General features: G+C 26.8%; 1 protein-coding gene across 2 annotated transcripts; it reads right to left on the reverse strand.

Annotated features, from left to right (window-relative positions):
• Nucleotides 1-11294: 11294 nt before the first annotated feature.
• Nucleotides 11295-13714, reverse strand: LOC105118752 (transcription factor TCP5-like). 2 transcript variants are annotated; one of them, XM_011016768.1, is made up of 2 exons: nt 13395-13714; nt 11295-12928 (listed from the first exon to the last, which is right to left on the reverse strand). In XM_011016768.1, the coding sequence occupies exon 2, from the start codon at nt 12864-12866 to the stop codon at nt 11733-11735; it is 1134 nt and encodes a 377-aa protein (XP_011015070.1). In that variant the 5' UTR covers nt 12867-12928; nt 13395-13714; the 3' UTR covers nt 11295-11732. The 2 variants fall into 2 exon arrangements, with proteins under 2 accessions (XP_011015070.1, XP_011015071.1); XM_011016769.1 differs by having other exon boundaries at nt 13349-13413.
• Between the last annotated feature and the right edge of the window lie 468 nt (nt 13715-14182).

Raw genomic sequence — 14182 nt, forward strand, 5'->3', positions numbered from 1 at the left:
GTCAGATATTCATGATTATAACTTATGTTAACAACAAATCAAATTCCTTTCATAGCACAAGTGTTAGTTATACCATACGATTGAGTTATGAAAGTGCCAAGTATTTGTTGTACCAAGCGTTATACAACATAAATCTAGATTATACATTTCACAAGCAAACTATTAAGAGTGAACAAAATAACAAATACGAAACATATTAGTATCAAACATTAAAGTTTATGTTAAGTTTACATTATATTTATTTTTACACCATTAGTATAACCTTTTCACATTGACATCATAAACTTACCCAAACATAATGAAAGAGAGAAACATAAATAAATAAGATAAAAGTTAACTAAGTAAAGGAAAGGAAATGAAAGGCATAAACAAGATATTAATGAAAGCAAAAATTAAGCATTACAAAAATACAAAGAGAGAAAGCAAGAGCATGATCTTGATTTGGAAACTAAGATGCCTAAATGCATGATAAATGCCTCCTTTTATAAGCAGAATTTGAACTATACTTCCACATGAAAGTTCTAGGAAATCATCTTAGCTTTCTAGGAAATAAATATCAAAGTCATTTGGACTTCTAGAACTTTAGATATGGGCTGAATACTAAACAGTGTTCGGGTTATAGAATAGATTCAGATTTCTATGTTGTTGCTAAGATTTGAACTTCCAAACAACAAAATTGAGTTGACTTTCACATAAAGTTTTAGGCCTATATCTTAGCTTTTCATCCATATAAAATAGACCAATATTTGAAATCTATAGGTCTAGATATGACCCAATTACTAAATAGTATTCCAGTTTGGACTACCAGTATATTTTTTGGAAGTTTGGCCCTTTGTTTGTCCTTTTAATTTTAATACCTCAACTTATCAATCAATCATTTTATTTATGCGATAGGCCTGCATTTGGATGAATATTTACCATAAATTAAAGGTTTTTATAGTATTAGACTTGTTATTATAAAATATGTTTTAATTAAGGAGTTATTAATACTTCAAGTGTAAAATAATAATATAAAACCTTGATAAAAATATATTTTTAAGTACTATTCAATTAGTTTTTAGTTTCATCTAAAAGATTTAAGTATTATAGGGGTGGCTTATTTTTAACTATATACATTACTCTTGCATTTTTTTTTCTTTTACTCAAATCTAGAATATGTTCTCCAACACTCTCCATCACTTGTAACCTAACCCATCTTTGGGGATATGTTAAGTGACTTGGACTTTAGAATTTTTATTGGATTGCTAGTCTCTTTAATGTTTTATTATCATATTAAATTAAATAGTTGAGTTTGGGTTCATCCAAAAGAATTAAGTTTCATGGTGGATGGTCCATTCTTTACTTTATATATGACATTGTTTTTTATAGTTATTTTATATGGGATAGTGTATCTAACAATCTTTTTTATTTGCAACTCATTGGTGTTATCAAATGACTTGAGCTCTAAGATCTTTGTTCGGCCATTAAACCTTTTTAAAACTCTTATTTCATATAAAATTAAATAGTTGTAATGAGGATTTATCCAAAAGATTTAAGTCTTAAAATGGATGGTCCTTTTTCTTTATGTTTTGTTATTATTTTATTTAACTATTATATGTGAGATGAATTTCTCTAACACTCCTCTTTATTTTTTATCCATGTTATGGTTTTGTCAAGTAGCTTTAATGCTATGATATTTATAAAGTCATTAGATTTCTTGGATTCTTAAATAGCTTAATTATAAGTATCCCATTGAGATTTGAATAAATATAACATCAATGAACATATAAATAAAGACACCTATATAACAATAAGATGTACGGTATAATTAGGTTAATATATTTCTTTAATTGTTTTATAATAAGTTTGTTTCATAGTTAAGTTGGTTAATGCACCCCACATAAACACAAGGTCATGAATTTGAAATGGGAGGTTAGAGGATATAAAATTTATTTTTAAGAGAAAAATTATAGATTGTTATTTTATTCAAAATAACAAAAAGCAATGGATGAGTGACCTATCATTCACTCTTTATAATTTAAAACAAAAAAAAAAACTATCTCAAGACTATGTGCATGATTTATCTTTTGAGTTTTTTTCTTTTTCTAATTCTATTTTTTAATATAAGATATTGTTTTTTTTTTTTTTTTAATTTTTTTATTTTTATCATTTAATATAAATTTTTTATTTAATTTTATTTTTTAGTATTGATTTAATAATAAATCAATTTTTATATTTTATTATATAATAAAATTTTTTATTTTGAAGAGCTGATGTCTTTTCTGCCCTTTGATCGTCTAACCCAAGAGAACATGCTAAACTATCACAATTAACATTTCTCTTAAAGAAGTTTTTACTTTGGAGAGCTTATGTCTTTCATACCCTTTGATCTTCTGAGTGATTAGAGACAGCATAATAAATCTCAGCAGTACCAATCGATCTACAAGCACGCCTGCAGCGCGAGCGAGACCCGTATGCATGCTACAATATTGACAGGCGTATAGCCTCCCCACGCCCTCATCAGTCTAATTAATCTCTCAGTATAGCTTCATCCCAAAAGTTTTTCTTTACATCGATCTACACAAGGGGACCACTTACACTGCATAATTGCATGTCCTTTTAATGTTTTCTTGGATCCAGCGACAGGTTTATTACTCGTTTCCCTTTCAATATCAGAAGAATTGCAGATTCTACTTTTCCTTTTTCTTGTTGCCGATGCTTTCTCGTGCCTTTATTTTTCTGTTTTAAAAATATTTAAAAAAATTAAATATTTTTTTATTTTTTATATCATTTTAATATACTGATATTAAAAATAATTTAAAAAATTAAAAATATTATTTTAATATATTTTTAAATAAAAATATTTTAAAAACTAATTACAATCACACTGATGAATACAATAAACACGATAATACTGGTAAAATCACACTGATTAATACAATAAACACGATAATACTGGTAAAAAAAGCTGCTGCGTTTCTGAAAAAAAAAGTGATTTAATAAAATCTAGGGCACCTCTTTCGTTGTTGCCTTTTCCTCAAGCGTTCCGTGCAAGAGTCATGTAGTGGCACTGTTACTCGCCTGCTAGGCCTATATAGATCTACATGGAGTGGCTCTACGGATAATGTGAGATTCGAATAAAACTCTAAATGAAACTTATTTTTTTATATTTTTTATTTATTTTAGGAAAATGCGAACTTGAACAATTTTTATTTTATACTTGAAATCTTTTTGTTAAGTAGAGATAATGATAAATATATCTTAATTATTGTTAAAGTATTTTATTAAGTGACATTTAGCTTAAGCAGGATCGGATTGTTGCATTAGAAAACTTCATCTTAATTTATGAACGCAAACCATGGGATCAATTCATCGGATATAAAAGAAATAATATTAAATTGGTTAAGTGAGGTTTTGGTTTTAACATATTTTTTTTAAATAAAAGTTTTTTAAGCTCCAAATTTTCATAGATAAATCTCTAATTTATATATATTTTTTATTTAATTAAATAAATAATAATAATAAAATTTAAACTCATAATTATTTAATTATAAAAACTTCAATAATAAATTATAAAATCACATCGATCAAAAAGCTTAATTTCAAATAGTATCTTTCAAATCTCACCATTTCATTCTCTCTAATTAAAATATAATTTTTTTTTTATTTTTTTTTTAACTTAATTTCAAATAGTATCTTTCAAACCTCACCATTTCATTCTCTCTGATTAAAATATAAATTATTTTTTGATTTTTTTTTACTTTCTCATTCCTTATACTCACTTTAAAAATAGATTAAAAATAAATTAGTTCACAAAAAACAAAAAAACAAAAATACTTATGCACTTTGAAATTTTTATTTTCACAAAAGAATAGAACATTTTATCAAACAAAATTTTAAAACATGTTTAATACATGTTTTCTTTTATTCTCGGTACAATTCACGTTACATATATTACTATATTATACAAAAACAAAAATCTTACATGTTAAGACAATTAATATATCATAAAAGCAAGAAGAGTTCCTTCTCAGTATAACAAACATTTTACATATATACATATATATAGGTTGTGTTAGTATATACACCTCGAAGTTAATTAGTTGGTTATATATGACATTAGCTTTGTTCATGTATATATATTTAATTTATTAATAGACACTTATTTTTCTTTAATATTCATCAAATATTTAATTAATAAATCTAGAGTAAAGATAATGTCAGTAGGATAAAAATATTTTGTAAAGAAAATTATAAAATTATTATAATTATGAGATTCTTATTACATCAAAGCATTATTTATAAATGTTCCTGTTCAATGCTCTATTAAACTGTACATTATTAGAATTATTGAAATTGATATATATATTATATTCTTTCTTTTATGAAAATAAGCAATTATTCTCATAAATTAAAGTATGAGGAATACTTAGAACCAATATAAAGATGCTTGTCAAATGATATATACATTGAATTAACTCGCATGAGAATTCTATATGGAGCGATCACCTTTGTTTTATGGAAAAACTCATGTAACGATTATATAAGTTATCTTTAGACTTGAAATAACTAAGTTATGTTTAGACTTGAGATAACTAAGTTATCTTATATAGAGAGTCTTATGTTTTTATCATACTACATGTTGTCCTAATCAATGGTAACAAATAGGTAGATGTTGGGTATAACATGAACTATGAAGGTATTTAAGTAATTAAAAGAGGATTCATCATCTTTGGTGAATTAGAAAAAATATTTCATTTATTCTCAAATAGTATTGATTGTAAAATGCTTGCACAATGTGGAATGAAATTTAAAAAGAATTTTAAATCTTATTTAAATATTCAATAACTATGATGTTGAAAACAAACATAAAGTGGACCTTATAAAGGAATATGAAGTGGATCTACAACAAGGAAAGCCACTGCAGAAGGGACAATAAAGGCTAAACAGCCCATTGAAGTTTCTATTTCATGTGTGTCTGTGATTGAATAAAGGTAAAATAGACCTATATGTCAACGATAAAGCAATAATTGTTGCATTAACATTTTCAAGTGGGCTGATACTAGAACTTGATAATTGTGATTTTATTTTAATACTTTCTAGAAATATCATATCCATTTTTTAATACATTTGAAATTGTAATCAAGGGTAAAAATTGTTTCTTCTATAATAATTATGTTTATTATAGATTTGATACTTATACAAATGGTTTGTATATACCTGATCTTGAAATGCCAAAGTTCAATATCAATTGCAAGAGTGAGAAATCTTGTGAATTGTTAGGCTTAAAACAAATAGATGTGTGTGGACCAATAATTATTTATGCAATAAATGGATATATATATGTATTATCATTGATGACCATATTGAATATGGTCATGTATATTTTATGAAAACTTAAATCATTTGAAAAGTTCAAAGAATTTATAAATAAAATTGAAATACAAATTGGAAAAATTATTAAGAGATTTTGATCGAATCAAGGTGGTAAATACTTCAGCCTAAATTTTTTAGATTATGTAAAAGATAATGAAATTCTCTCACAGTGGTAAAAATTATGTAAAAGATAATGAAATTCTCTCACAATGAACACCTCTTAAAAAGAGAAATTGCATCTTCTTGGATGTAATGTAGTTAATGATGAGTCATACCTTAGTTGATCCACTTAAAGGGATAAAACCCATTAGATGTTTATAGGTATAAAAGACAATGTACCAATATAGAAAGCTAGACTAGCTACCAAAGGTTATAGACAAATATAAATAGGTTGATTTTGATGAAATATTCTTGTCGGTAACTATTTTAAGATCCATAAAGATTTTACTTGTTATAGCTACATACTATGATTATAAGATTTAGAAAATAGATGTTAAAATTATATTCCTGAATAAGAATCTTTAAGAAGATATGTTTCTGATACAAGTTGACAGTTTTGAATCTAAACAATTTGTCAATAAAATATATAAGTTGTAAAACATTATTTATGAACTTAAGCAAGCTTTAACAAGATTGGATACACATTTTAATGAGATAATCAAATAATTTGAATTTATCAAAAATATAGATTAGACTTGTTTTATAAAAGGGTTAGTAGGAATAAATTTGTTTTTTAAATATTATTTGTAGATAACATATTATTAATAAGAAATGACATTTCTTTACTCTAATTAGTAAAGATCTGGTTGTCTAAGAATTACTTAATGAATGATATAAGATAAGTAGCTAATAAAATAGGAAGAAAGATCTATAGAGATAGATCTAAAAAGTTTGCTTATATTATCTTAATCTATAAATGTAGACAAGATAAAATGATTTAGCATTGAAGAATTCAAAAGAGATACTTATCTATTTTGCATATATACATATCTCCAAAGAAATGTGTCATAAAACACAAATTGAGAGAGATATGATGGAAATGATTTCATATATTTTATATATAGGATTCATAATATATGCAATAATATATACAATACCAGATGTATCTTATGCTTTTAACATAACAAGTAGATATCAATCTCATACAAGTGAGAGTTACTAGAAAATATTTTTAAATACTTAAGAAGAATTAAAAATGTTTTTATAATCTGTAAAGAAGATGAACTAATAGTTCATAGTTATTTAGATAATAGTTTTCAATAAGATATTGAAAATAGAAATTCTCTAGTTGTATTTTACTTTAAATAATGGTGTTGTAAGTTGGAAGAGTTCCAAATAAGAGATCAAATTATATTCTATAATTAAAGTTGAGTATTTTTCTGCATTTAAAGAGATAAAAGAGGTTTTTTTTATTTATCAAGAAGTTCATTAATGAACTAGATGTGGTTCCTAGAATTATTGTCTCATTCATGATCTAAAGATGTACTTAGACAATTCTATTTGATAAGAAAATCACATAAACAAAGATGTAAGGATAGAGCTAGTACATACTAAAGTAAATTTTATAGATCATCTTACTAAATTATTGTCCTAGTAAAAGTATTATTGTTAAATAGAGCGATATGATACTTGATACATAAGTGATTTACTTTAATGCAAGTGAGAAATTATTAGTGCATATGCCTTATGATCAATCAGTTAATTACAAGTGGCATTGACTGTGTTCATGTATATATTTTTAGTTTATTAATAAAGACTTATTTATCTCTAATATTTATCAAATATATAATTAATAAATCTATAGTAAATATAAAGTTCATGAGACAAAAATGTTTTGCAAATGAAATCATAAAATTGTTATAATTATGAGATTTCTATTACATCAAAATATTATTACTTAATATTCCTAATTAATGCTCTATTAAGACTAGACATTAATTAGAGTTGTTGAGACTGATAAATACTATGTTTTTTTTTTTATTAAAAGAAGTAGTTGTTTTGATAAACTAAGGTATGAGGGATACCTACAAATAATATATAAGTACAAGTCAAATGATATATATACTAAATTGATCCATATAAAAATTTTATATGGAGAGATCACATTTGTTTATGGAAAGATTTATGTGACGGTTGTGCAAGTAATCATTAAAGTTAAGATTACTATATTATCTTATATAGAGAGTGTTATGTTTTGAACCTGCAACACATTGTTTTAATCAAAGGTAGCAAATGGATTGATATTAAGTATAACATAAACTATATAAAGATATTAAGTAATCAAGAGAGGATTCATTATCCTTAGTGAATTAAAAAAAATATTCAATCTATTTTCAAATAGTATTGATTGTAAATCATTGCAAAAGATGGAATGAGATTTGAAAAGATTTTTAAATCGTATTTAAATATTCAATGATTATGGTGTTGATGACAAACATAATTTGACATAGTAGATACATTTCATATTATAATGTCTAAATTAGAACATTGTTAATGAATAGATAATAATTACATTATGAAACTAGTCACGAAAATGTTAAATTAAATCACTTATGACTTATTAGGGATAATAATTACACTAAGTTATACTAATATTTAGAGGATCATGATAGGTTACTAGACATTGTATTTATTCTTCAAACATAAATCAATCAATTATTGAATAATAAATTAATTTGTTTAATTTATTTAATCCTATTTTATTTAGGATCATGATTTATATTTGAACTAATTTATTAGGAAACCTAATGGGTCATAAATTTTTAAAATTAAGGACTAACATATAATTAATATATGAGATTATAATTCTAGACTTAAAAACAATCAAAGACTTGAATAGATAAATTTCTAAAATTAGCCTAAAATAATATGCATGATATTATTTAAGGGACAAATTAATATTTTGTCATTTATAGAGTTTTAGATTTATTTATGAACAGAATATTATGCGTCTTATTTTCTCAAATATGATGTTAACTAGAGTACAATATGGAAACATCTAAAATATAAAGAAAAAAGCTAGCACTTTAAGGTATAATAATCTCTTTCTTCTAAAATGGTTTAGGAGATTTCTAATTGATGGTTCGTGTGGATTATCATTAGAAATCGGATAATTAAACAGTTTGTGTTTGTAATAAACAAATCTCGAAACAAATATTTAAAGTTGAAAAAAAAATATAATTTTCAATAAATTTTTGTATAAATACTAAACAACTCTAAATCTATTTAACAAGATCCTTGGATTTTTTTAAAAATTTTAAACTTGTTGTTTTTACTGCATATATATATATATATATGTGTGTGTGTGTGTGTGGGTGTGTGTGTTTTGAAAAACCCAACATGTTGTAATAAACCAAACATCACAAAAGTAGTTCATTTTCTTAGCAAAATGTTTTACACATAATTTATTTTCCAAACACAATTTATGCTCGTAAAAATAATTAAAATAGTAATCCTCTTATACTTAATCTAATTGTTTTAGCTGACTATTGAGACAAAAAAGAAATACCATTGACGGCATTATATTTGACTACTGGATCAGAAGACATGAGTCCTTTTGTGTGATGCTTGGAAGTGGGCATTATTGTTAAGTAGAGCGATATGATACTTGATACATAAATGATTTACTTTAGTGCAAGTGAGAAATTATTAGTGTATATGTCTTGTGATCAATCAGTTAATTACAAGTGGCATTGACTTTGTTCATGTATATACTTTTAGTTTATTAATAAAGGCTTATTTATCTTTAATATTCATCAAATATATAATTAATAAATCTATAGTAAATATAAAGTTCATGAGACAAAAATGTTTTGCAAATGAAATTATAAAATTGTTATAATTATGAGATTTCTATTAGATCAAAATATTATTACTTAATATTCCTAATTAATGCTCTATTAATACTAGACATTAATTAGAGTTGTTGAGACTAATAAATACTATATTTTTTTATTATTAAAAGAAGTAGTTGTTTTCATAAACTAAGGTATGAGAGATACCTACAAATAATATATAAGTGCAAGTCAAATGATATATATACTGAATTGATCCATATAAAAATTTTATATGAAGAGATTACATTTGTTTATGGAAAGACTTAAGTGACAATTGTGCAAGTAATCATTAAAGTTAATATTACTATATTATCTTATATAGAGAATGTTATATTTTGAACTTGCAACATATTATTTTAATCAAGGGTAGCAAATGGATTGATATTAAGTATAACATAAACTATATAAAGATATTAAGTAATCAAGAGAGGATTCATTATCCTTAGTGAATTAAAAAAAATATTCAATCTATTTTCAAATAGTATTGATTGTAAATCATTGCAAAAGATGGAATGAGATTTGAAAAGATTTTTAAATCGTATTTAAATATTCAATGATTATGGTGTTGATAACAAACATAATTTGACATAGTAGATACATTTCATATTATAATGTCTAAATTAGAACATTGTTAATGAATAGATAATAATTACACTATGAAACTAGTCATAGAAATATTAAATCAAACCACTTATGACTTATTATGGATAATAATTACACTAAATTATACTAATATTTAGGGGATCATGATAGGTTACTAGACATTGTATTTATTCTTTTGACATAAATCAATCGATTATTGAATTGATAATAAATTAATTTATTTAATTTATTTAATTTTATTTTATTTAGGATCATGATTTATATTTGAACTAATTTATTAGGAAACCTAATGGGTCATACACGTAAGAATTTTTGGTCAGAAATTAAAATGAGATAATTAATGAAGTATAAGTTGATTGTAAATAAATTTTTAAAATTGAGGACTAACATATAATTAATATATGAGATTATAATTCTAGACTTAAAAACAATCAAAGACTTGAATAGATAAATTTCTAAAATTAGCCTAAAATAATATATGTGATATTATTTAAGGAACAAATTAATATTTTGTCATTTATAGAGTTTTAGATTTATGTATGAATAGAATATTATGCATCTTATTTCTCAAATATGATGTTAGCTAGAGTACAATATGAAAACATCTAAAATATAAAGAAGAAAGCTAGCACTTTAAGGTATAGTAATCTCTTTTTTCTAAAATGGTTTAGGAGATTTTCTATTGGTAGTTCGTGTAAATTATCATTAGAGATTGGATAATTAAACAGTTTGTGTTTATAATAAACAAATCTCGAAGCAAATATTTAAAGTTGAAAAAAAATATGATTTTCAGGAAATTTTTGTATAAATCCTAAACAACTCAAAATCTATTTAAGATCCTTGGACTTCTTAAAAAATTTTAAACTTATTGTTTTTACTGCATATATATATATATATATATATATATGTATGTATGTATGTATGTATGTATGTGTGTGTTTTGAAAAACCTAACATGTTGTAATAAACCAAACATCACAAAAGTACTTCATTTTCTTAGCAAAATGTTTTACACATAATTTATTTTCCAAACACAATTTATGCTCGTAAAAATAATTAAAATAGTAACCTCTTATACTTAATCTAATTATTTTAGCTGACTATTGAGACAAAAAAGAAATATTCGCCATTGACGGCATAATATTTGACTACTGGATCAGAAGACACGAGTCCTTTTGTGTGATGCTTGGAAGTGGGGTGATGATTTAAACATGAGTTGTGCTCCAACTCAGGACCTCCGATAAAGTCTTTAATTAGCCATTGGACCATGCCTTACTGTGAAGGCACAGCTTCTTATTTAGCCAAAGCAATGTTCCAAACTATCAATAAGGGCTAAACACTCAGCCATGCACTTCCAATTGGTAGCTCGTCGCACCCTAAGATAAATGATGCAAAATTGGGTCTAGCTGGAGGAAAGAGGCCTTGAAGAAAAGATGTAAAAATTGATCATAAGTGCAAAAATACAAGAGGAATATGCTATAATGTTTCTGCAACTCAGGTATGTAAAATCCAAAGGTTGTAACTCAAAGCACATCATACTTGGTTTTCGTTTTAGTAACTTTTACAGAAACTTAAAAGAACATAGTTTATATATATAGACAAAAGTACTGTCTGCTAAATAAATACTTGCATATCAAGCTACAGGAAGATAGAAGTGTCTAGTGTCTTACTTGTATTGTCATATATAGCTTGAATCCGCGTACGGATAGGAAATAATTCATGCTGTAAGGTAGCATCTTACAACGTTTGATTGCATGTGTCTGCAAGATGTTTAGAGGGTAACACAAGAGAACATAATAATGTGATAGCTCGATGAGCTTTAAACTCTCACTGTACTCTGATCACTTGACGACCTGCTGAGGTACATGTTTATATAGTCTGCTTTCAACATCCATCCTTGAACCAAGTAAAGAAAAAACCCAGCCATGCAGGGTGATATTTATGATTCTGCATCATCTTCATCAGGATTGCTTTCGTTATTTTTTTGCAAACGAAGAAGCCCAGGATTTAGATTCAAGGAAAAAGGTTTTGTTGTTGAGTTCATTGTCAGAGAAATCGGTAAGATATGCTGTGACGAACTTGAGCTCAATAATTGGAAATGGTTCATATCTCTGGACTCATTCTCTGAGGGAGTGATAACACAAGGACGATAGGATGGAAAGAGAGATGGCATTGGTGGAGGTGGGCAGAAAAATAATTGAGAGCCAGAAGAGAGAGGTAGTGATGATGGGGTGTCCAAGGAATTTTCTGTTTGAGAGATAAATCCATGGCTTCCAAATTGTGTAGATAGAGATAAATTCGAAGCATCCCAATGATAGGAGTTGAAGGGCACAGTAGAATTGTATAGCAAGCTTGGTATGGTAGAACGATTGGCTGAAGGAAAGAAATTTTGAGCGGGGACCTGTCCAGTAGAACTGTAACTTCCAATTTCTCCATCTTCATTTGTTTTTATGGACTTTCCTTTTTCAGTAATAGTGCCATCTTGCTTGCTTTTTGCTCTTATTGAAGCTTCTATATCCCTGCTATAGCTTGATCTTGGCATAGTAGTACTACTGTTTTGAACCTGCCCATCAAGACCAGCAGTACCAGTATCGATCTTTATCCCTAATGAATTATATCCTACGTCCTTGATAAACGTAGAATTGGGATCAAAGAAGGGAGATGCAATATTTGATTGATGAGAAAATAGCACTGGCTGGTGGAACTGACCAAACCCTGGAGGCATCTGAAGTGGAGGCAACTTATCGATATCAGTTTTAGTGGCATCAAGCAACCAATCTATTACCTTGCTAGGCTGACTAAGGCCAAGCCTATCTTGAAGATCATATAACTGAATGGCTGTGGGTACAGAAAGCCTAATTCGCCGGTCCCTCAGTCCCCTTACTGTGCAAACCTTGCTATGCCTATCTTTTCCTCCAAAAGACCGGGAGACGCGAACAATCCTTGGATTTCTAAATGCTGACCATTGTCTTGATGAAGTGGATGATGTTGCCTCGGAAATCTTGTCGGCCTCACTGCCGCATCCACCTGCTTGTTTTCCTTGCAAATCCATATCTTCTGAATTTGAAATCATCTTACCTTGATTCTTGATCACACTATTGAGTATATAGTACTTTTGCAAGGTAGCATCTACGTCTGATCAATCAGTAGTACATTAACATAATCAGTTATTCTGAAAAACCAATGATTTTCACAATCCTTAAAGAAGAAATATTTTTCTTTATCAATACAAAGATGAAAGATGTTTCTCAGACATGAACAATAATACTATATATGCAATTGCAGGAAAGAATTTAGTGCATCGAAAACCTTTTTCTTTTTTCTTTTTTTGGGTATGTTATTTGAAATTCAATAAGAACTTGAGAACTATCATGTATAAGGATTCTATGAAGTAGTAGTTGAATTGAATCTAGGGTTGAGTTGAATATGGAGACAATGGAAATCTAAATTTTATATTTATACAATATCTACTGTCCTTCATATATGGAGATGAAATCAAGCAAAAGAGAACTAGAATTATATTGGAATAACAAACATATATTTGGAAAAGTTTACCATGAATATATCGCCTATTTTAGGAATATACGAGAGTTTAACTTACATCAAGCAGGAAACTGTAGGCTTCCATGTATATCTGTTCAGCTTCTCTAGGGAGGAAGAGGAGGGGCAATCAGAGAAGACAACAACAGCACCATTTGAGAGTCCTTTCTTTAATTTAACGGCCTAGCTTGTGTGGAGGAGGTTCTGTTAAACTTGCATCAAATTTATTTTTTTTGCGATTTGTCAAGAATATATATCTACCTTATTTGCATAAACTCCTAATTTTGAGAAAGAACTACAAAGATGCTGGAATTTTACTAAGCCATGCTTTATGGAATGTATATTAGGGATAAAAAGGTGTATATGGCACATTTGTGGCCATGTGATGTCCATGTAGAGTCAGAATGTTTTTTAGTTGAATGGTTAGGATGTTCTTGAACTATTTTGCATATCACTGAAGATTAAATTATTTTTCAAATTATTTTAAAAACGCGTTGTCCACCTGTTTTATTTAGAAGAATTTAATCAAATTTTATAGATTTTAGCCTCAAAATTTAAATTTAAAAAAAAAACTTCCTTAACCATGAGGCCATCCTTTTTTTTAAAAAAACTTCCTTAACCATGAGGCCATCCCCTTAAAGTTTAATATAGCAATTTAATTTATTAGACTTAATTAGTCATATGTAAAAGAAAAATAATTAAAGTTATTTATAGCACAAAACGAAAACTAGTGGATTGGAAATTATTTTTAAGTCTGGTTGATCATCTTTGTTGTTTACATTTCAAGTTTATGAGTTAATTTTCATGGGGACCATCCAACACAAAATAGAAAAAGAGGGCTTGTGCTTT

This window comes from Populus euphratica, unplaced genomic scaffold (assembly GCF_000495115.2).
Source record: "Populus euphratica unplaced genomic scaffold, PopEup_1.0 scaffold2188.1, whole genome shotgun sequence".
Lineage (NCBI taxonomy): Eukaryota > Viridiplantae > Streptophyta > Magnoliopsida > Malpighiales > Salicaceae > Populus > Populus euphratica.